The 25104-nt window shown below is 45.8% G+C and overlaps 1 protein-coding gene across 1 annotated transcript in view; it reads right to left on the bottom strand.

Annotated features, from left to right (window-relative positions):
- SLC5A10 (solute carrier family 5 member 10) overlaps positions 1–25104 on the bottom strand; it is a 170706-nt gene that overhangs the window by 15679 nt on the left and 129923 nt on the right. Inside the window, exon 11 of the mRNA XM_030213115.1 lies at positions 24353–24503. Coding sequence (XP_030068975.1) covers positions 24353–24503 — 151 coding nt within the window. The remainder of the gene's footprint in view (positions 1–24352; positions 24504–25104) is intronic.

A 25104-nucleotide genomic window follows, 5' to 3' on the forward strand; every position in this document is an offset into this window, starting at 1 on the left:
GCAGCGCTGGGAGGGGCTAAAATGTGCCCCCTCACCTCGAGCTCTGGACCCCCCCTCCCGCCAAAGTCTGACTACGCCCTGAGGTATTTGAGTACGTTCCAATTGTGGTGCGATGTTCTGATCCCTTCTTTTCATACATTTAACAGCTTGTGTTCCACAGACCCTGATGCAGCTATCGAAACTCTGGCCATTGTCGGCCGTGGAATGGTGAAAGAAGGAGTCTGTGCATCTTTCAAGCTAAGTAAAAAGATTGTCTGGACTATATTTCATTAAAATTTGGGAAGATTTTTTAGCCCATGATGACAGAGAGAACACGCCTATAAGCGATCAGCTTTTTTGCTAAGACAGAGTCTGTTGGGGCTTTTCCTCCCTATTTTTAGGAAAATTGAAAAACAGAAAAAAATTATAAAATATAAAAATTAAAAAGTACTCAGTTTAAGAGGATTATTACTAAGTTGTTTGTCATATAATCTGGAACCAATCCATGCAATACCTGGAATAAAAAGGTATATAGCTTGAATGAGATCCTGGCTTTAATGGAGAGCCAATGTAAACTAATTAAATGGGGTACTTTCAGAACAAAATCGAGCAACTGTGTTTAATAAAGTTTGGAGTCTTTTTAGGACCTGAAAGCATAAAGGAATCCTGTGCCGAAGGAATGGATCCTCAGGAGCTTAGTCAAGATCGGGAGGCGGGGCTGGTGGTTGGGAGGCGGAGATAGGGCTGGGCAGACTTATACGGTCTGTGCCAGAGCCGGTGGTGGGAAGCGGGACTGGTGGTTGGGAGGCAGGGATAGTGCTGAACAGACTTGTTCGGTCTGTGCCAGAGCCGGTGGTTGGGAGGCAGGGCTGGTGGTTGGGAGGTGAGGATAGTGCTGGGCAGACTTTTACGGTCTGTGCCAGAGCCAGTGGTTGGGAGGAGGGGCTGGTGGTTGGGAGGCGGGGATAGTGCTGGGCAGACTTATACGGTCTGTGCCCTGAAGAACACAGGTACAAATCAAAGTAGGGTATACACAAAAAGCAGCAAATATGAGTTATCTTGTTGGGCAGACTGGATGGACCGTGCAGGTCTTTTTCTGCCGTCATCTACTATGTTACTGAGTATATAGCGTTACAGTAATCCAACTGCGAGAGAACTAGAGATTGAACCAGTAGTCTAAGGGGTACAGATGTAAAGTAGGGCCTGATGCGCTTAAGCCTTCAGAGAGTTGTGAATGATTTGGAAATAACCTGGGAGACATGTTGTTCAAACGTGAACTGATGATCAATGATGACACCAAGGATCTTCAGAGTGGATTCCATTGGATAGGAAGTTTGATCAATGGCAAGCGAACTGAAGGAAGTGGAATCATACGGGTCAGTAATGATACATTCAAAGCATACGATATGATGTGGTATGAAAAATATGCATACTTATCTGTCCTTACCATTTTCAGGACACAGACCTGCCCGGCACAAGCCTTACTCCCCAACTGCTGGAGTTGCCTTCTAAGCGCCATTCAATTTGTTTTGCTTCCATTCTCTTTCCATGTAGGGAACCTTTCTGTTTATCCCATGCATTTTTTAATTTTGTCATTATTTTAGTCTCCACCACCTCTCCTGGAAGGGCATTCCAGATATCCACCACCCTTCTCTGGGAAAAAGTACTTCCTGATGTTACTCATGAGTCTAGGGTTACTATATGGCTCCAGAAAAAGGAGGGAAAACAGCATACAAATACAACTAGGCAAACAAAAAAAGCAAACACTGGGCCTTCAGGATTGAGAAAAATGTAGTCCTTTAATATGACAAAGACCCGACACGGGCCGTGTTTCAGCGTACAACCGCCTGCATCAGGGGTCAATAAACTCCTATCAGTCAACTTGCGAACTATGGCGCAAGAAGTAAGTAAAACAAACGGGGTAGAACTCCCGTTGTGTGAACAGCTCGTCTGTATTCAGAAAGACGCCTCCAATACTGAAAACCAGCAGAAGAAAAGAGGTGTCCTGAAAATGGTAAGGACAGATAAGTATTTCTTCAAGTGCCACAAGCCGATGGTGGAAGCGATTCCCACATGCTGGCCAGCCGCCAACACCGGTCTCTTCTCTACTGCGGCCGCCTCTGAGGAAACAGGAAGTTACATCAGAGAGGCGGCCACAGTAAAGAGAAGAGGCGGGTGCCGATGGCTGGGCAGCATATGGGAATCGCGCCTGCTGCCGCCGGCTTTTGGAACATGAAGAAAGAAGGTAAACTCGTGGAACAGAGTAGAGGAAGGAATACCAGATGTCGCTCCCAAAAGAGTGCCTCCTGAGGCCCCTGCCTCAGGTGGCCTAATGGTTGGGCCACCCCTGAATCTTCAGACCCTAATCACCCCAACGTCCCTCTCTTAAACTGTGCTTGTCAGTCCCTGAACTCCTATCACATACATTTCCCTTAGGATTTCTGCATCCCAAGTGCACCACTCTGCACTTCTTTCCATTAAATTTTATGTTTTTAATTCTTTAACTTTCAATACACAATGTTTATGTATTTATATATATTTATATGGCTATAACATAATTATATTCATAAGCCTCTTTGCCTTTATTATGCATTTCTGACTTTATTGCCATTCAGATTATTTTAAATTTTAAATGTTGAACCCTTATTGACACTATTTCCCATATTCTAGATTTTAAGATCTCTCTAACATACAAAATCATAATCACGGGAGAATTTGGTTTAAACACGGTAATACAACCTCTAATAGCCAAATTATTACGTATATTGATTCAAGTTGCTTTAAAACTGATATGTCAAAATTGGAAGGACTTTACGAAGTTATCTTATGATATGTGGTGGAATATAGTATGTCTTTACGCTAAATATGAAAAAGCTGCTGCAGAGAAATGCGGCTCCCTTTTAGCATTCAATAAAACCTGGTCTCTTATACTCGATTACTCATCCAGTTAATATTAATTATTATAATCTATGCAAATATAAATGGATACTAATTACATATATATATATAATTTCTTATCTCCACCTCTAACATTTAGTAATATGCTTATTCCTATAGATATACAATACCTGTAATGAAACAGAATCAGGGATCCTAGAGTTGATGTAAACAATGTCTATAATTCTTCTACAAGTCAGTGTACATAATCAAACTTGTTAAACTATTATTAAGTCTCTGGTACTTAATTTCCTTTCTTTTTATTATTTAAAAATTAATAAAAATGACTGAACAAAAAAAAAATATATATATATATAATTTTATGTTTTTTTTTAAATGGTTTCTGATAACATATGTTTTTAATATTTTAATGTTATTGTACACTATATATAGAATTTTATATTGAATACATTCTTATATGTGTTTTATTATATTATTTATAGCTATGTTTTATTTTATTTTGTTTTAGACCCCTGAAGAAGGCTTTTTTGGCCGAAACACGGACCGTGTAGGGTCCCAATAAAATTTCCTTGGTGCTCTAACTATCTGTGGTTTCAGTCTGGTCTTTCTGGATTTCTTCCGCTTGATTTGTTGCTTTTGTGTTTTTTTGCGGGGAGTTTTGGACTCTCTTTTGTTGTTCATTAAATTTTAACTATCAGACCTTAGACCTAATTTTTGTAGATCTCTTCTCACGTTTTTCTACTCCCTCCAGGGTGTCCACTCGTGTAAATCATTCACGGGGCCAGTTCTAAAATTACCCCCTGCGCGTACCGATAAATTACAGTTCGGAGCAAGGTCTGATATTTATGTTTACTACGACACTAGATTACGCGCTATTACTCTGCACAGGCCATAGCGACTGACAATAAAATTATTAAATAGTAAGGAAAGGAGCACCAAGTAAAATATAGAAAAGGCACAGAACATTTAATTATTAGGATTTATTTACCGCCTTTTTGAAGGAATTCACTCAAGGCAGTGACAGCAAGAATAAGTCAATCATAAGCAATAGATAATTATAGCAGTAAAAATATTCAAATAACAATACAAAGTATGGCATCATTTACTATACTACAGTGTCAACACAATACACAATAAAACATTTTAATAGGCAGCATAGAGTGTAAGTAAAGATGGACCATATAGATAGGTAAACTAGAAATAACCTTGCAATGGTAATAATCCTGGCCATCTTTCAGGGAAGTCTGGATGGACTATGCTGGTCATAAGGGGACTAATTTAAAGAAAAGTTGCACATGAGGTCAGAGAGATGGTTAAATATTATCTCAGCTAGGGTAGGAGTGGATAAACATGTCCCGCTGCAGTATATGCAGCCTGAGTCACTCCTTGTGTGTGTGAGTGAGACATATACATAATCAATGACGTCAGATAAAGACCTAAACGGTCCATTCAGTCTACCCAACAAGATAAATTCATTTTACATGGTATGTGATACTTTATACCCGATGAGTTTGATTTGTCCTTGCCTTTCTCAGGGCACAGACCATAGAAGTCTGCCCAGCACTGTTCTTGTACTAAACGCTCTGAAGATTCTGGATCCTAAAGAGTTACAAGATTCTGGAATCCCAATTAGTAGCAACATTCCATGTAGAACCCCAAAGAGTAACATAGTAAATGACGGCAGATAAAGACCTGAGCGGTCCATCCAGTCTGTCCAGCACGACAAACTCATTTTACATGGTATGTGATACTTTATATGTATACCAGAGTTTGATTTGTCCTTGCCTTTCTCAGGGCACAGACCGTAGAAGTCTGCCCAGTACTGTTCTTGTACTAAACGTTCTGAAGATTCTGGAATCCTAAAGAGTTACAAGATTCCGGAATCCCAATTAGAAGCAACATTCCATGTAGAACCCCAAAGAGTAACATAGTAAATGACGGCAGATAAAGACCTGTACGGTCCATCCAGTGTGTTCAACAAGATAAACTCATTTTACATGGTATGTGATACTTTATATGTATACCTGAGTTTGATTTGTCCTTGCCTTTCTCAGGGCACAGACTGTAGAAGTCTGCCCAGCACTTTTCTTGTACTAAGTTCTGAAGCTAACGTTGAACCCCTTAAAATGTACACTCCAGCCCATCTCTATCTATTCAGTCACGATCAGGGCATAGACCATAGAAGTCTGCCCAGCACTGGTTTTGTTTCCCAATTACCAGGGCTGCCGAGAGCCTGGGCCGGGCCCGGGGCAAGGCCGCCCCCGAGTCCCCGCCCCTATAGCCGCTCCCCTCCATCCACCACCGGGCCGGCCCCCCTGAATTCAAATCATAGCACCTCACCTCGGCCTCGCTCCGTGTGAAAGAAGCGCAGCAGCGGCAGTCTGCAGATTGCTTCCCTTCGGGCCTTCCCTCCCTGTGTCCCGCCCTTGCGCAAGTTACGTCAGACGAGGGCGGGACACAGGGAGGGAAGGCCCGAAGGGAGGCGATCTGCAGACTGCCGCTGCTGTGCTTCTTTCACAAGGAGTGAGGTCGAGGTGAGGCGCTATGATTTGAATTCAGGGGGAGCCCAGCCCGGTGGTGGACGGAGGGGGGTGGGTGGAGGGGACTTTGGCGCCAGGCCCCCCTTGGAGGCCCAGGGAATTTTGTCCCCCCTGCCCCCCCTCTCGGCGGCCCTGCTAATTACTTCTTCCGTTAAAGGCCTGGTTGAAAAGTTCCTGAAGTAGAAACAGACTTGTGTTAGGCGTAGCCTTTCAGGCAGTGCATTCCAGAGTGTTGGGGGCTACTCCAGAGAAGGCTGGCTTGTGGGTATCACATCGTGTAATGTCTTTTGGAGACGGTGTGGTTAGGAGTACCCTTTGGGAGGACCTTGAAGGTGTGTAGAGGGTGATCCTGTTCTTCAAGTACTCGGGGCCATTTCCTTTAAGGGCCTTGAAGATCAGACATAAGTTTTAAATTTAGCCCTGTATTGTACTGGTAGCCAGTGAAGTTTTTGCAAAAATGGTGTGATGTGGTCACGTCGCTTGCAACCTTCTATGATCCAGAATTAGCCAAACCAACAAGAGATGGACCTACATGCAGCCAGCCCTCAAACCAGAGAAGACGTCAGCCGTGCTTCCTTCACTTTATCGATCTTTCATGAGACGGCAGCAGCTTGGCAGGTGATGCCATGAAAACACGTACACACATACATGACTAGTCAGCTGCAAGTTATGCATCTGAAAAAAACTCCAAAACAATTAAGAAGGTGTGTCTTTGTGTCCATTAATAGCTCAGTAGCAGGGTGGACTTAATTAAAAAATGCCAGCAAAGTTCTGGGAGGATTCCTCTCCAAAATTGCTGCTCTTTTAATCAAACAAAAAACTGGCAAACAGATGTCCTGCCATTGTTAAGCAACAGTTACAAAAAAAGGTTCTACCACTAGCCCTGTTCTGCTCCAGAGTTTTGGCTTTGCATCAGGGGCGTATCTGGACTTCGCCGGTAGGGGGGTCCAGAGCCGAGGTGAGGGGGCACATTTTAGCCCCCCCCTGGCACCGCCGCCGCCCCCCACTGCCATTACCCCCCTGCCGCCATTGCCACCGCCACCGCCAGAACCAGAACCACCTCCAACAACTGTCGCCCACCTGCCCGACGACCCTCTCGACCCCCCCCCCACCCGCTGCCGCTTACCTGTGCTGGCGGGGGACCCCAACCCCTGCCAGCCGAAGCCGTCGTCCTTCATTCGTTTGTTTTCTTCTTTCTGAGTCTGACTCTGATGTCCTGCACACGTCCTGCACGTTGTGTACGTGCAGGACGTTAGAGACGAGTCAGACTCAGAAAGAAGAAAACGAACGAAGGACGACGGCTTCGGCTGGCGAGGGTTGGGGTCCCCCGCCAGCAAAGGTAGGCGACGGCAGGTTGGCGGCGGGAGGGGGGTTGCAAGGGCCGTCAGTAAGGGGGTCCAGGGCTAAATCTATGGGGGCCCTGGCCCCCGTGGCCCCATTACAGATACGCCCCTGCTTTGCATAGCTATCACTGTCCGTTGCAGTGACGATTGATGACTTGGATAACCAAGTCTTGAGGTTTAGGAGGCCTTTTACCAAGAAGCTAAAACGTGTCCAACGTGGCTCTTTCCTGCGAACTGAGGCAACCTTTAGTGCTGCCGGTAAAAAGAAACATTTTTCTATTTCCCCAATAATGGCCACGTGCTAATTTTCCCATTAGCGTGCGGATATTAGCGCAAGAGCCCTGACTACCACCTATTTTATAGGGGTAAGGACTAATCAGTTAGTATGCAGCAATGCGCAAGCGCTGATTAGCCTACCTCTGCCCACTCTTCGCCCCCAAACACGCCTCCTGTGCAAAAATTCCGCACGTGGATGGTGTGTGTTTATTCTGAAACTACCGCGGGATGCCTAAGCACGCCCTACAGTGGTGCATTTTAACCTGTGGTAAGCACGTGGCAGTCAAAGGGCCCTTTAATTTACTCTCATGGTGGGTTTTGAAGGGCTCACATTTACCAGCACAAGTGTAACAGGTAGGGGGGGGGGGGTATGGGCCTGGGTCCACCTGCCTGAAGTGCACTGCACCCACTAAAACTGCTCCAGGGGACCTGCATACTGCCGTCATGGAGCTGGGTATGATATTTGATGCTGGCATAGAGGCTGGAAAAAATATTTTTTAAAATTTTTTTTGAGGGTGGGAGGGGGTTAATGACCACTAGGGGATTAAGAGGAGGTCATTCCCGATTCCCTCCGGTGGTCATCTGGCCATTTAGGGCACATTTTTGTGGTTTGGTTTTAAGAAAAAAAGGGCCAGGTAAAGTCATCCAAGTGTTCGTCAGGGACGCCCTTCTTTTTTCCATTATCGGTCGAAGACGCCCATGTGTTAGGCACGTCCCAGTCCCCCCTTCGCTATGCCTCCGACATGCCCCCAGGAACTTTGGTCGTCCCCAAGCAGTTGCAGACGGCCAAAATCGGCTTTCCATAATGCCGATTTGGGCGACCCTGTGAGGACGCCCATCTTGCGATTTGTGTCGAAAGATGGGTGCCCTACTCTTTCGAAAATAAGCCTGTGTGTCCCAGGGCTGGTACAAGGAGATTAGGCACCCTAGGAAAACTTTCAGCCTTGACTGTTCCCCCTCCTCCCCCCAATAACCTTTAGACTCCTTGGCCCCCTCAATAATCATGATCACTCTAAGTCCGCTCTGGTGAATGGGCTACTTGAAAACTGCCCACCCTCCCTACTGTTAGAAACACCTCCCGCCTTTTCTTTGAGTTGATTATGGTTGGCTGCAGCTGCTTTTTGCTGGCCCCATGAAGCTGCGGCCCCAGGTGACTGCCTAGTCATGCCTGATGGTTGGGTTGGCTCTGCTGTGTTCACGTTCCTTCTGTGCTATGCTATGTAGATGCTGGTGATAACTGGCTTCCCGAGTCACATACCTGGAGTCACCATTCCAAAACAGTTGTCTAGCATATCTAATGCTGTAAATCTGCTCAGGGCATAGCAACACAAAAGGACATGTAGGCCAAGGCCCCAAAACAGCAGTTAGACTTTCTCATTAAAAAATACGTGCATAGTTATCTGCATTACAAGACTGGCTCTACTCAAATGGTCTACAGACTTGAGTCAGTGATTGTGAATCACTTTTTGGAACAGTCATCGGAGTTCACATTAATTATTTTCACCCAATGGTATTTGTTGAGGATTATTCATTAAGGTTATTAACAAGGCTATTTAGTAATTACATTGGAGATGACCTGTTTAGACCAGCCTCTCAACTCCTTTTCAAAAAGAAGGCACACAAGTTTAATCCAAAGAGGGAAAAAAAAAAACAATAAAAGGGAATTGGATTTCCCATGTGATTCCCAGAATTTCCAGTCTCTACCCTCTGCTACTTGCCTGGTCTTCAAATCAGTTTATTATCTTTTGCTATTTCAGGGGAGTTGGGTTGACCATCCAGTGACATGGCTTTATGCTGCCCCATCGAAAACTAGGGCTTCACTCCTAGAACTGGGTCCTGTTGCCTGGGTTGGCCTAGATTTGCAGATGGTTAGAGCTCAAATTATAGCCTGTGCAGCTCATTTGTATGGCCTGCCATACTGTTCCTGACCATGTGTGGCAGCACCAAAAACAAGCAAAGCAAGTGGGGTTCACAGACTCCATCAGCTGAAGACAATGATGGTAGCACACCATGAAGACAACTCAACAAACTCCAAGGGGGGGGGGGGGGGACCATCTACCACTGGTCCTTTCAATGATGTGAAATGGACTTCTGGTGTTCTCTTGAACAGTCTGAGGATTCCTGCTGTAAATTACGTCTTCTAGAAAGGAGCCCTGGCCATCAGAAAACAGTAACACCTCCTGGCTAGACTCAGGGTGTATGAGTTCTGGTTCCCAAAGGCACCTGGACACTACACTGGCCCCTGGACACTACACTGGCTGAGCTATGCGGACAAAGAGTTGTAGCAAGAATTAAGGAGAAAGTCCAGGATTTAAAAAAAAATGTCTAACAAAAGAGGGAGGGGTCTGGGCACTGTGCTAATCCAAGGGGCCTGTAAATTTTATTCCTTGCTCTACGACTAATTCCCCAGGTGCCCTTTACCTCACAGGTGCCTGTATTAATTCATTAATCAACTGTAATGGTGTAACACTCAAGTGTCTTCTCCTCTTCTAAAGATGTGATGAAGTCCAGTTGCCAAAAATCCGATCATTAACTTATTTATCCCAAAGGTGATCGCACTCAGACTTATGATGATACGAAGCCTTTTCACTATCAGGAGATGAAAGGTACCAGTTAAATCCTAACTGCTATTATTGATCGTATTATTATTATTATTATACACGGTGCGTATGTCTGGTATCATCGGAGAATATGAGCTTCACCTGGTACTTAGAAATTATTCAAGTATCAATTTTCTGTTCTTCAAGGTTCAATTTATTTGCTTGTATAAGTAAAAGCCTAAGTGATTTACAATGATAAAATCATAACAACAGCAAAGGGGAAGAAGGCAGTACAAGCACATACAACAAGACAGATGAAGACAAGGAAATAATAGGAGAAACAGGAGAGAAAGATTAGAGAGAGGGGCATAATTGAACAAAAACGTCTATCTCCATGGGCGTTTATCTCCGAGAACGGGTCCGTGAAGGGGCGGACCGAACCGTATTTTCGAAAAAAATAGACGTCCATGTTTTATTCGACAATTTGTGAGCTGGGCGTTTTTGTTTTTCAGCGATAATGGAAAATGAAAGCGCCCAGCTCAAAAACGAATAAATCCAAGGCATTTGTTCGTGGGAGGGGCCAGGATTCGTAGTGCACTGGTCCTCCTCACATGCCAGGACACCAACCGGGCACCCTAGGGGGCACTTTTACAAAAACAAAAAAAAAAGGTAAAAGAGCTCCCAGGTGCATAGCACCCTTCCCTTGTGTGTTGAGCCCCCCAAATCCCCCTCAAAACCCACTGCCCACAAGTCTACACCATTACTATAGCCCTAAGGGGTGAAGGGGGGGCACCTACATGTGGGTACATAAGTACATAAGTACATAAGTAGTGCCATACTGGGAAAGACCAAAGGTCCATCTAGCCCAGCATCCTGTCACCGACAGTGGCCAATCCAGGTCAAGGGCACCTGGCACGCTCCCTAAACGTAAAAACATTCCAGACAAGTTATACCTAAAAATGCGGAATTTTTCCAAGTCCATTTAATAGCGGTCTATGGACTTGTCCTTTAGGAATCTATCTAACCCCTTTTTAAACTCCGTCAAGCTAACCGCCCGTACCACGTTCTCCGGCAACGAATTCCAGAGTCTAATTACACGTTGGGTGAAGAAAAATTTTCTCCGATTCGTTTTAAATTTACCACACTGTAGCTTCAACTCATGCCCTCTAGTCCTAGTATTTTTGGATAGCGTGAACAGTCGCTTCACATCCACCCGATCCATTCCACTCATTATTTTATACACTTCTATCATATCTCCCCTCAGCCGTCTCTTCTCCAAGCTGAAAAGCCCTAGCCTTCTCAGCCTCTCTTCATAGGAAAGTCGTCCCATCCCCACTATCATTTTCGTCGCCCTTCGCTGTACCTTTTCCAATTCTACTATATCTTTTTTGAGATACGGAGACCAGTACTGAACACAATACTCCAGGTGCGGTCGCACCATGGAGCGATACAACGGCATTATAACATCCGCACACCTGGACTCCATACCCTTCCTAATAACACCCAACATTCTATTCGCTTTCCTAGCCGCAGCAGCACACTGAGCAGAAGGTTTTAGCGTATCATCGACGACGACACCCAGATCCCTTTCTTGATCCGTAACTCCTAACGTGGAACCTTGTAAGACGTAGCTATAATTCGGGTTCCTCTTACCCACATGCATCACTTTGCACTTGTCAACATTGAACTTCATCTGCCACTTGCACGCCCATTCTCCCAGTCTCGCAAGGTCCTCCTGTAATCGTTCACATTCCTCCTGCGACTTGACGACCCTGAATAATTTTGTGTCATCGGCGAATTTAATTACCTCACTAGTTATTCCCATCTCTAGGTCATTTATAAATACATTAAAAAGCAACGGACCCAGCACAGACCCCTGCGGGACCCCACTAACTACCCTCCTCCACTGAGAATACTGGCCACGCAATCCTACTCTCTGCTTCCTATCTTTCAACCAGTTCTTAATCCATAATAGTACCCTACCTCCGATTCCATGACTCTGCAATTTCTTCAGGAGTCTTTCGTGCGGCACTTTGTCAAACGCCTTCTGAAAATCCAGATATACAATATCAACCGGCTCCCCATTGTCCACATGTTTGCTTACCCCCTCAAAAAAATGCATTAGATTGGTGAGGCAAGACTTCCCTTCACTAAATCCGTGCTGACTTTGTCTCATCAGTCCATGTTTTTGTATATGCTCTGCAATTTTATTCTTAATAATAGCCTCCACCATCTTGCCCGGCACCGACGTCAGACTCACCGGTCTATAATTTCCCGGATCTCCTCTGGAACCCTTCTTAAAAATCGGAGTAACATTGGCTACCCTCCAGTCTTCCGGTATTACACTCGATTTTAGGGACAGATTGCATATTTCTAACAGTAGCTCCGCAAGTTCATTTTTTAGTTCTATTAATACTCTGGGATGAATACCATCAGGTCCCGGTGATTTACTACTCTTCAGCTTGCTGAACTGACCCATTACATCCTCCAAGGTTACAGAGAATTTGTTTAGTTTCTCCGACTCCCCCGCTTCAAATATTCTTTCCGGCACCGGTGTCCCCCCCAAATCCTCCTCGGTGAAGACCGAAGCAAAGAATTCATTTAATTTCTCCGCTACGGCGTTGTCCTCCTTGATCGCCCCTTTAACACCATTTTCGTCCAGCGGCCCAACCGACTCTTTGGCCGGTTTCCTGCTTTTAATGTATCTAAAAAAATTTTTACTATGTATTTTTGCTTCCAACGCTAATTTCTTCTCAAAGTCCTTTTTTGCCCTCCTTATCTCCGCTTTGCATTTGGCTTGGCATTCCTTATGATCTATCCTGTTACTTTCAGTTGGTTCTCTTCTCCACTTTCTGAAGGATTGTTTTTTGGCTCTAATGATTTCCTTTATCTTACTGTTTAGCCACGCCGGCTGACGTTTAGTCTTTTTTCCCTTTTTTCTAATACGTGGAATATATTTGTCCTGAACCTCCAGGATGGTGTTTTTAAACAGCATCCACGCCTGATGCAAGTTTTTTACTCTGCGAGCTGCTCCTTTCAGTCTTTTTTTCACCATTTTTCTCATTTTGTCGTAATCACCTTTTCTATAGTTAAACGCTAGCGTACTTGATTTCCTAGTTTCACTTCCTTCAATGCCAATATCAAAACCGATCATATTATGATCACTGTTATCAAGCGGCCCTCGTATCGTTACCCCCTGCACTAGATCATGAGCACCACTAAGGACTAAGTCTAGTATTTTTCCTTCTCTTGTCGGCTCCTGAACTAGCTGTTCCATGAAGCTGTCCTTGATTTCATCAAGAAATCTTATGTCCCTTGCGTGTACAGATGTTACATTAACCCAGTCTATATGCGGGTAATTGAAATCCCCCATTATTATTACAGTGGGTTTGGGGAGGTTGGACGACTAAGCATTAAGCAGCACAATTGTAACAGGTAGGGGGGATGGGCCTGGGTCCACCTGCCTGAAGTCCACTGCACCCCCTAACAACTGCTCCAGGGACCTGCATACTGCTGCCAGGGAGGTGGGTATGACATTTGAGGGTGAAAATAAAAAGTTGTGAAACATCATTTTTTTGTGGTGGGAGGTGGTTAGTGACCACTGGGGGAGTCAGGGGAGGTCATCCCCGATTCCCTCTGGGGGTAATTTGGTCATTTAGGGCACTTTTTGGGGCCTTATTTGTGAAAAAACAGGGTCCAGGAAAAGTGCCCTAAATTCTCGCTACAAACGCATACTTTTTTTCCATTATCGGCGAAAGGCGCCCATCTCTGATCGCCCGATAACCACGCCCCAGTTCCACCTTCACCATGCCTCCGACACGCTCCTGTCAACTTTGTACGCCTCCGCGATGGAGTGCAGTTGAAAACGTCCAAGTTCGGCTTTCGATTATACCGCGTTATTCGTTTTTGGGAGATAAACGCCTATCTCCCGATTTAGGTCGCAATATAGGCGTTTTTGTCTTTCGATTATAAGCTGGAGAGTATGTCAAGGGGCAGAAGAGGATGGAAATAAGAGAGTGAGAGTAAGACAATTCTCATTCAGCGATTGAATGTCAAAAGCCAAGCCGGAGCAAGAAGAATCCAAAAGTGGAGGCTGTCATGTGAAATGCCATGGAAAAATAATATGTTGTCTAGAGAGAATCACACAAAAAAAACCAGAAGAAACCAGTCTTCGCAAAAACCAACACTGGACAAAACAGCGAAGATGACTAAAAAAAAAAAATAATAATAAAAAATGAAAAATAAAATAAAAGAGCGGTGACACTTTGGTTATTGAAGTTAAAAAGTAGGCTTTATTTATCAATAGATAGCAGGGAGAAAGGGACTTGACACAGCTGTGTTTCGGCCGTACAGGCCTGCGTCAGGAGTCTTCTCACTGTATGCTGATTCCCTATATTATCCAAATTATGCAGGAAATATGTGTGTCTCTCTCTTATATGATGACGTTAAACAATACTTGAAATGAAGTCAAGCGGAAAAATCAGAGCAGCGTCTCATCTCTCTTTTATTTTATTTTTTTTAGTCATCTTCGCTGTTTTGTCCAGTCTAGAGAGAATCCACATAAGTGGAGAACTCAGTAGATCCCACGGGGCGTAAAATGAAAATAAACAAAAAGGTGGGAGTATGAACTAGGCCTGGTTCTTGGGGCCTGGATTGGCCGCTGTCGGAGACAGAGTGCTGGGTTTGATGGACCTTTGGTCTTTTCCCAGCGTGGCAGTGCTTATGTACTTATGAGTTCTGTGTGATATCAAGATAGAGATGATGAAAGGATGCAAAATAGCTTGATTTGAGGAGGAGAAGAAAGTACGCAAGAAGGGGAGCAGGGTATGAGACGATTAGCCGAGAATACTGGAGAGCCCGGGAACTAAATGTGATGGCATAATACTAAGATCTTATATAGGGTTTTCTGTGACAGGAAGGCAATAGTCAGTTAGGAAAAGAGGGTGATATGATCTTACTCAACACCCTCACTTATCACCCCTACCACTGCAATTTCCCCACCCCTAGCTGTCTGTTCGTCTGTCCAATTTAGATTGTAAGCTCTGTTGAGCAGGGACTGTCTTTTCATGTTCATTTGTACAGCGCTGTGTAAGTCTAGTAGCGCTATAGAAATGTTTAATAGTAGTAGTAGTAGTAGTAGTAGTATGAGCCAAGTATAGGACAGTCAAGCCATTGTGACATCACTAATGAGGTTGGCTCTTAGGCATTGGTGGACTGAGGCATTATGACATCACAATGTCAGCTCTGGTTAAATCACTGCTATGAGCCAAGTATAGGACAGTCAAGCCATTGTGACATCACTGATGAGGTTGGCTCTTAGGCATTGGTGGACTGAGGCATTATGACATCACAATGTCAGCTCTGGTTAAATCACCGCAGCTCCTCAGTACCTTTCCGCTCTCATCTCTCCCTACACTCCTCCCCATGAACTCCATTCGCTGGGTAAATGTCTCCTGTCGTCCCCCTTCTCCCCCACTGCTAACTCCCGGCTTCGTTCCTTCTATCTCGCTGCTCCCTATGCCTGGAATAGACTCCCTGAGCCAGTACGTCAGGCTCAGTCTCTGGCTGTCTTCAAGTCTAGGCTTAAAGCCCACCTCTTTGCTACTCCTAACCATGACTCTCTTACTCAACACCCTCACTTATCACCCCTACCACTGCAATTTCCCCACCCCTTGTTCGTCTGTCCAATTTAGATTGTAAGCTCTGTTGAGCAGGGACTGTCTTTTCATGTTAATTTGTACAGCGCTGCGTAAGTCTAGTAGCGCTATAGAAATGTTTAATAGTAGTAGTTGAGCCAAGTATAGGACAGTCAAGCCATTGTGACATCACTGATGAGGTTGGCTCTTAGGCATTGGTGGACTGAGGCATTATGACATCACAATGTCAGCTCTGGTTAAATCACTGCTATGAGCCAAGTATAGGACAGTCAAGCCATTGTGACATCACTGATGAGGTTGGCTCTTAGGCATTGGTGGACTGAGGCATTATGACATCACAATGTCAGCTCTGGTTAAATCATTGCAGCTCCTCAGTACCTTTCCACTCTCATCTCTCCCTACACTCCTCCCCGTGAACTCCGTTCGCTGGGTAAATGTCTCCTGTCGTCCCCCTTCTCCCCCACTGCTAACTCCCGGCTCTGTTCCTTCTATCTCGCTGCTCCCTATGCCTGGAATAGACTCCCTGAGCCGGTACGTCAGGCTCAGTCTCTGGCTGTCTTCAAGTCTAGGCTTAAAGCCCACCTCTTTGCTACTGCTTTCGACTCCTAACCATGACTCTCTTACTCAACACCCTCACTTATCACCCCTACCACTGCAATTTCCCCACCCCTAGCTGTCTGTTCGTCTGTCCAATTTAGATTGTAAGCTCTGTTGAGCAGGGACTGTCTTTTCATGTTAATTTGTACAGCGCTGCGTGAGTCTAGTAGCGCTATAGAAATGTTTAATAGTAGTAGTAGTAGTACATGATCACATCGTAAAATATACCTTGAACCTAGCAAAACATGTTTTTGTAAGTGCACTGAAATTTAAAGATTTTGTAGAAATTTGTCCAGCTTTAGCATAATGCTGTCTGCAGCTCCTACAATAATAGGGATAACCCGACATGGCTTGTTTCAGATTATTATTATTATTATTATTATTCCCCCCCAATCTTCAGTCAGCAGCATTTTTGCTGTCCGCCACCAGAATTAAACTCAAATATTCAATGCCGGGCCCTTTCCGGCGACCAACATTGAATATCCAGTTTCATTTTTCATTGCAGCAACTTAACCGGTTAAACCAATATTCAGTGCTAACCAGTTAAGTGCTTAGTGGTTAGGTGCTAAAACACTATTTAACCGGAGAGGAGCCATTCCTGGCCGGTTAAATAGTTTTGAATATCGGGCCCATTATTATTACGCCGTGTACATGAGGTAGCAGAGGGAAATAAAAATTCCTCCAGAAGTGGAGCTAGGTCTATAATCTGCAGTTGCAGTCATGCTGTGAGTGTTGTAAGACTAATTGGGTTAATTCCTGACAAAGACGCACAAGTTCTGATGCAGTGAGGCAGACAGCAACCACCGAACATGTTACAACTAAGCCGATCTCATTACCACCAAAAGAGCCGCCACATTTCACGCTGCTGAATCAGGTCAATGAACGTCAATGAAATGGGACTGTAGCAGCAGAGACTTAGAGACTGTGTGGAGGATGACTCCAGACGCTGCTCTCCGGTTCCCACACCGGGAGCAGCAATTGACTGATTCAGAAGGGGCTGCCTTAAGCCCTGCTGAAAAAGGCAATAGAGGAATCCTCCCCACTAAATGGACTTGGGAAAAATCCACAATTCCAGGAATAACATGTATAGAATGTTTGTACGTTTGGGAAGCTCGCCAGGTGCCCTTGGCCTGGATTGGCTGCTGTCGTGGACAGGATGCTGGACTCGATGGACCCTTGGTCTTTTCCCAGTGTGGCATTACTTATGTACTTATGCAAGTTCCGAATAACGAGATAAAGCAGCCTAGACAGAACCGCAAACAACCTGGACATGCATTCCAGCTTCTCAGATTACTAGAGAAAGTTAAATTTAAAACTCTGTCTTTGATTTTCAAGGTTCTCAGACAAAACGGGCCAGAATACCTTAAGAACAAGTTTTTGCCGCGTGCTGCGTCCCTTTTTACCGCAGCATGTACAAAAAGGCTGAAAATAGCCGTGGCCGTGTGATAAGATTGCTCTTACCGTGTGGCCATGTGAGGGGGGAGAACTTTCCGCCACCCACTGAGGGTGAAGGTAAGGGCTCCCATACTAACCCAGCAGTAACCAGGTAGCGCAGGGCACTGCCCGATTACCACCGGGTTAGCGTCATGCTGAAAATTACACCTCTATTTTCCCCAGCACAAGAAATGGCAAGTGCTGGGGCTGGAACTACTGTTGACGCCCGCATTGGGGCCAGCGGTAGCTCCAAATTAGCATGTGGCAGGCCGCCGGCACTGCAGTCCCAAGTCTCCACCCGCCTAACCCCAGCCCCGTCGACAGCCCCCCCCCCCTCCATCCGCCACCAGGCACTCTGCGTTCAAATCGGCAGTGCCTCAGGAGTCCCTGGATATTTAGGTTTCATAAAAATGCTCCTAATGAGATGCTCTCCACTGGAGGGATCAGGGGAGGTCACTCTCTTAGTCCCCTGGTGGTTGATGTTCCCTCCAGTGGAGTGGGAAATGGACCAATGACTCCAGGGAAACGGGACTATGATGATAAAAGAAACAGCTTTATTCACAGACTCGACACAGTACTGTGTTTCGGCCACAGGCCTGCCTCAGGAGTCTTGAACGATCCCCGTAGCTTGAAAAGACTTCCCGAGCCCATACGCCATGCGCCCTCCCTGCCCATCTTCAAGTCCTTACTCAAAGCCCATCTCTTCTCCCTTGCTTTTGGCGCCTAACCACCTTGCCCATTCATGATACCTACACTGACTACATAGTTTGTTACCTTTAGATTGTAAGCTCTCTTGAGCAGGGACTTTCCTTACCCATGTTTAAACTTGTACAGCGCTGCGTAACCCTGGCAGCGCTATAGAAATGCTAAGTAGTAGTAGTACTAGTAGAAAAGTGGAGATGCTAATGAGTATAGACTATACAGAGACGCAACACTTCCTCCATTATTTTACCAAAGTCTTTATCAAGACTACTCATTAGCATCTCCACTTTTCAAGCTACGGGGATCGTTCAAGACTCCTGAGGCAGGCCTGTGGCCAAAACACAGTACTGTGTTGAGTCTGTGAATAAAGCTGTTTTCTTTATCACCATAGTCCCGTCTCACTGGAGTCATTGGTCCATTTCCCACTGCCTATTAGATAACCTTGTTTACGTGGGAGTTTGTGTTCATCCACCTAGGTGGATTGCCTTTCCCTCCAGTGGAGAGCATCTCATTAGGAGCATTTTTCTGAAACCTAAATATCCAGGGACACCTGAGGCAGGCCAGAGCAGCCGAAACACGACTGGTGTCGAGTCCACATTGTGTTAATAAACTTTTGCTCTGAACTCTTTTAGTCCAGTAGAAGTTCTTGAGTATCACCTTTTCCGTCTCCTCCGCTGTGACTTTGTTCTTTGGGTTTCCAACTGCGGAGGTTAGTCCTTCTTCTGTGTTTGTCACACTCACACCAAATAGAAGAAGCCAATGATTACAAGTGAATCATAAAATGCAGCGGCGTACCAAGGGCGGGGTGGTGGCGGCGGTCCGCCCCGGGTGCACGCCGCTGGAAGGGTGCTGACAGCAGCCGCGTGCCTGTCGGCTTCCTCTGGTTCCCTGCTCCCTCTGCCCCGGAACAGGTTACTTCCTGTTCCGCGCGGCTGCTCCAATGCACCCGGGGGGGTGGTGGTCATGCTGCACCTGGGGGGGGTGTATCGGCGATCTGCCCCGGGTGGCAGCCGACCTAGATCATCACTGATAAAATGCATTTGAACAGTGGAGGGGAGAGGAATAAAGAAAGGGTAACGGTGTGTGTGTGGGGGGGGGGCGGGGTTGTAATGTTTGCACTAAGCAGCTTCCCGCTGCATGGAAATCATCACACCATCAATTGCAAGGGACAGGCAGATTGTGAAGGACTTGCCTATCCCTTGATCGTAGGCATGATATCATAGCACCTCCCCCAACGGCAGGAACGCCAGTCTGAAGCTGCTTAGCACAGACATTGGTGACGTGTTAGATTAAAACATGTTAAGTTAGTCCAATAAAAAGGTATCCACCTTATTTGTTTCTTGGTATGTTTCTTTCTTAACTTTTATTGCAGAAAATACTTGGAAATAGCTGTTTGCAGACATAATCCTGATATGTTTGTTTTGGAAAATGTGGTAGCTCTTTGCTCATGTTTCTTCCTGCTCAATCAGAACTAGTCCTTACTGTGCTACAAAAGCAGCAGGCCTTCATTCAAGATACCCCCAAGGCTTGTCCTGTATTCTATACCCCCTTCCAATTCAGGGGCAGATGCACGAAATCCTCGGAAACATCCGTCTTTGTTGAGGTCCTCGGTACAAATTACCGAATTGAAAAGAGCAAGTGATTCCCAAAGGGAATCGCATGCAAATGAGCTGCTCCCAAAAACAGCGAGCAGCTCGGTAGGGGGGAAGCCAATCTCTAAGCTGCACATGCGCAGAATAGCCAATGGCTAAGCATGGCTTGCCATGTGCATGCTCAGAACAGCGTGTGCTACACACGGCTCTCATACATGCATACAAGCTACATGTATGAGAGCTACTACTACTACTACTTAACATTTCTAAAGCGCTACTAGGGTTACACAGCGCTGTACAATTTAACATAGAGGGACGGTCCCTGCTCAAAGAGCTTACAATCTAAGAGACAAGTGAACGGTCAGTCCGATAGGGGCGGTCAAATTGGGGCAGTCTGGATTTACTGAACGGTAAGAGTTAGGTGCCGAACGCAGCATTGAAGAGGTGGGCTTTAAGCAAAGACTTGAAGATGGGCAGGGAGGGGGCTTGGCATAAGGGCTCAGGAAGGTTGTTCCAAGCATAGGGTGAGGCGAGGCAGAATGAGCAGAATGAGTGGAGCCTGGAGTTGGCGGTGGTGGAGAAGGGTACAGAGAGGAGGGATTTGTCCTGTGAACGGAGGTTACAGGCGGGAATGTAAGGGGAGATGAGGGTAGAAAGGTAGCTTTTTTTTTTTCTTCAAAAGTGCTGTGGAGAGATATGTTCTGGGGAGTTCAGCGTACCAGTAGAAGACTACCCGAAATATCTGCAGCTAACTATTTCTGGAGAGACGCCATCTCTTTACCCCCGCCCCAGCAGGGCCGTGCCAACCCAGTAAGCGAGGTAAGCATGGCAGGAGGGCGCCGACCTCTGGAGGGTGCCGCCGCACCATGCTTACCCTCGCGCTGGTGCCCCGTATAAGAGGCAGCCCAACCGTAACCTTCCCCTTGCTGCTACCCCCCCCCCCCCCCCCCCGCCCCCCAAACGCGGGGCTGCCTGGCACTGCAGCCAAGCAGCTCTCGGAGGTTTCCTCTTATCCTTCCCGCCCTCAGCTGAGCTTCCCCATGACAACCCTCCTCTCTCCCCCCCCCCCCCCCCCCGGCGCATGTTTAACTGTTTTACTTACTGGCAGCGAGTGGCGACGGCAGTGATGATGAAGAAAGCACTGCGGGCTCCTCCAGCTTCTCCCTTCCCTTCCCTCACACGTGTCCCGCCTTCTGCGATGACGTATTTCCTGTTTCCGCGAGGGCGGGACACTGTGTGACGGAAGAGAAGGGAGAAGCTGGAGGAGCCCGCAGTGCTTTCTTCATCATCACTGCCGTCGCCACTCGCTGCCAGTAAGTAAAACAGTTAAACATGCGCCGGGGGGGGGGGGAGAGGAGGGTTGTCATGGGGAAGCTCAGCTGAGGGTGGGAAGGATCGGAGGGTAGGGGCGCTGACTAATAGGCTGCAGGGGGGTGCCAGAAATCCTAGGCCCGGCCCTGCGCCCCAGACACCTCTGCTGCTCTGGAAGGGAAATAGCAGTGATCTGCTTGCTGCTGGGGCTCCAGGCAAGAAAACAAAGCAAAAATATAGGTCAGGGCCAGGGGCGTAGGCAGACCTGCCATTTTGGGTGGGCCCAGAGTTAACCTGGGTGGGCCCTTCCCACCCCCTACCCTTACCCCTGTACATACAGACAATATAGTGGGTTTTTTTTAATGACCCAGCATCTCCCATTTCTCTCTGAACCTCCTCCCCCGGTTCTACCTCAGAGCTGTTGCCCATCGCAATTCGTATAGGCAACCTACGCCAGCTCTGCAGGCTTCTTCTACCACGTCCCCAGCAAAGAAACAAGAAGTGACATCATTGAGGGCAGGACATGACAGAGAGATGCCTGCAGGGCTGGCACGGGATGCCTATAGGAATTGCGATGGGCAACAGCTCTGAGGTAGACCTGGAGGGGGGGGGGGGGGGTTCTAGAGAGAGACGGACAGATGCCAGGCCACGAGTGGAGAAGAGGGAAAGAGAGTAGTGAGGCCTCATGTGCTGCTGACTGGGTGGGCCTGAGGCAAGAATGGGTGGGCATGTGCTCACCCAGGCATGGGCTTGTTTTTGAGGCGTTTTCCTCCTTTAATCGAAGAACTCTGACTTGCACACTGATAACTGTGTTCTGTATTTATAAGTACAGTGAATGAATGGAACCAGTTTCCTTTTGATATTTTTAGTTTATAGATACAAATCAAGGTCAGGTACACGCATAAAGTAGCACATATGAGTTTATCTTGTTGGGCATACTGGATGGCCCGTGCAGCTCTTTTTCTGCCGTCATCTACTATGTTACGCACCTTAGTAAAAGGGCCCCTGAATCAATTATTTCTGATTATGCTTCAGTTAAATTTTACCGATGCAGTATTGTAGCCTATGAACGTTTTTTTATGTAAAACTTTTCACCCAGCTATATTTTAACGTACACTTCCTTAGGCCGTTTGGTGCCGTTCCTTGAGAAGCACTGGCGAAACGGTTAGCGCTTGTTTGAATAAACCACTTTGAAATGAAGATCAGTGACCTTTTCCAGTTCTAAGTATAGTTTTCACAGAATATTATATTTGAAGTGACTTTGGGATAAAGGACTGCACATTTGTGAATATTATAAATAGCATTTGACAAATAAAACTTCCTGAGCCCCTACGTCTTGCCCCATCCTTGGCCACCTTTAAATCTAGACTGAAAGCCCACCTCTTTAACATTGCTTTTGACTCGTAACCACTTGTAACCACTCGCCTCCACCTACCCTCCTCTCCGCCTTCCTGTACACATTAATTGATTTGATTTGCTTACTTTATTTTTTGTCTATTAGATTGTAAGCTCTTTGAGCAGGGACTGTCTTTCTTCTATGTTTGTGCAGCGCTGCGTATGCCTTGTAGCGCTATAGAAATGCTAAATAGTAGTAGTAGTAGTAGTAGGTTTTTATGACTAGTGGTAAAGCTGTCCAGAGATTTCCTGACGCTGCTGAAAGATATGTCCATAGGTCAGAAGTTAACCCGGACATTTGAGCTTCTGAAGTCTTTTCTTCCATTTTAATCATTACAATGAAACATTTTGTTGTTTGAGTGAGATTAACAAATTGCATTGGGGTTTTTTTTGGAAGATAATCAAATTAATAAACATCTAAAAAGCAACATATTGTTCGCACACAGAAGTTTATGCCCCCATTTTTCAATGGGTAAACTTTTGTGCAAATTCTTAGCCATATAACAACCTGATACGAGAAGTGGCTTCAGAGCTTAATGTCCACAGTCAAAAGGCAAATTTTGGGTAGGTCAACAGGAAAAGTGGGTGGGCATAAAATTTTTATTTATTTATTTATTTATTGCATTTGTATCCCATATTTTCCCACCTTTTTGCGGGCTCAGTGTGGCTTACGATACATTATGAATAGTGAAAATACAATTTGTTACAATTCAGGTTATGGATTACATTGTGAAGAGTTGACGAGATGAAATCAAAATCATTAAGGAATCAATCAATTGAGAAGAACAATGAGAAAATGTCCTCTCTGCCCCTGCTCTCCCCCCCCCCCCCCCAACTATCTAACATCTCCTTGTTCCCCCGCCCCCAACTCAAAATATAAATACTTGAGCTGGCAGGGATCCCCAAACCCTGCTAGCTGAAGACCTCCTCCCAAGATGCAAAGCACTCCTTGATGCTATGCCCTGCAGTCAGTGGTACTGTCCTGAGCTGCCAACACCAGAATCCCACAGGACGCCCGATTTTGGCAGCAGGGTGTTCTGAGCACCTTCAGATTAAGTCTTCAGCTAGCAGGGCTTGGGGATCCCCGCTGACTTCCACAAGGATGTGCCGTTACTCGGTGGGCATGAAACCAAAGTCAGTGGACCCAACCATGGCTATGCCATTGAGTCAATGGAGGGAGGGATTTTGTCCTTCCTTACCCAACATGTTTTGCAGATGCCAGAGCTGAAGGGGAGCACCTGGGCTCAGAAGAGAAGGTCCTGAAGGCCAAAATAGCTTGGGGATAAGCTTCTAGAGATGCTTGTGTTAGATCAAGTACAAGATTTTCTTGAATAGAACGAGTTGATTGATGCATTTCAATAAGGTTTTAGAGCTAACCATTCAACTGAGATGCTGTTGATTTCTGTACTAGATTCCATTCATGCTGGTTTTAGTTGCGGTGAGGAATATTTAATCATATTCTTAGATGTTTCACGCTGCCTTTGACACAATTCATCATGAGATTCTGCTCAACGGGTTACACTCTTTAGGTATTCAAGGAACAGTGTTTGAGTGGCCCTGCTGTTTTCTGACAGAACGTTATTTTAGAGTTTGTATAGGTGAGGAAATCTCAGCATGGATTGCCTCAGAGGTCAGCTCTTTCTGCTTTTATTTAATATATACTTGATTCCGATTTGTCGAGCGCTATCATGTTTGGGTGTTCAATACCAACTGTATGGCAATGGTTTTATTTCCCAGTAAAGAGTTCCGTTTCTGATACTTCGTCTTTCCTAGCGATGAGTTTGCAAATGTTAAGATCTTGGCTTAGTGCCAGTAGGCTTAAACTGAATGTAGGGAAAACGCAGATGTTGTTTTGTATAATCAATTTAATCCTAGGCAATGAATGGCCCAGTACAGTGAATTTTGCAGATAATGAAATTACAATTTCTTTAGAGTATAAATATCTTGGAGTAATATTAGACTCTAAAGTAGCTTTAAAATCACACACATACCTTCCCACAAGCAGGAACTTCCCACTTTGTGGCATTCTGGTATCTGCTGTCCACCACACTCCCGTGGCCAGCGGTTCTTGTTCTGTCGCATACATACCTCCCCACAAGCAGCAGCTCTCGCTCCGTGGCGCTCTTCCTGATCTTTCTCCAAATGTCCATGGTAAAGAGGGTGCTGCTGCTGTTGAATATGGAAGTCAGAGATGACATAAGGGCTGCCATCATCACTGCGATCATCAACCCCCGTAGGCCTGAGGTTCAACGACACAAAACCAGCTTATTACGTACAGTTATACACTGACAACACGTAGGAATTCAACAGTTCGACAACATGCAGGACAGACTAGCTGAGTCTCCAGAATATTAGGCCCTCGTGTTGATTTTTCTACCTCCCACCTCCCTGAACCTCAGCCCACTCCCCACCTCCCTCCTGGGTTTGCTTTGGGCTAGAATCTAATCATCAACTTTTTCGCAAACGCCTTAAAGCGTATTTATTTGAAAACTGTTGGATACATGAAGGGCTCGGTTTATGGGATGTTATTTTTTAGGACAAGACTAAGATATATCATTTTAGGTTTAGATTTTATTAAAGGTTATTCATATGTATTTTAAATTGTTAAAATTGTAATTTGCTTTGGGCTGTTCTTTGGTGAAGCAAATAATCAAATAGTGTAAAGTAAGACACAGTATGGATATAGCAGCTTAAGGGGGTCTTTTACTAAACGGTGGTAAGCCCAACGCGAGCTTACCGCTCGCTAAACTGGAAGTACCGCTGGGCTACCGCAACAGCCCAGTGGCAGTTCCCATCCCCAGGGCGCGCCTGTTGGCTCCACTGGCCCTGCTCCCTCTGCC

The sequence above is a fragment of the Microcaecilia unicolor genome, chromosome 8 (genome assembly GCF_901765095.1).
Source record: "Microcaecilia unicolor chromosome 8, aMicUni1.1, whole genome shotgun sequence".
Lineage (NCBI taxonomy): Eukaryota > Metazoa > Chordata > Amphibia > Gymnophiona > Siphonopidae > Microcaecilia > Microcaecilia unicolor.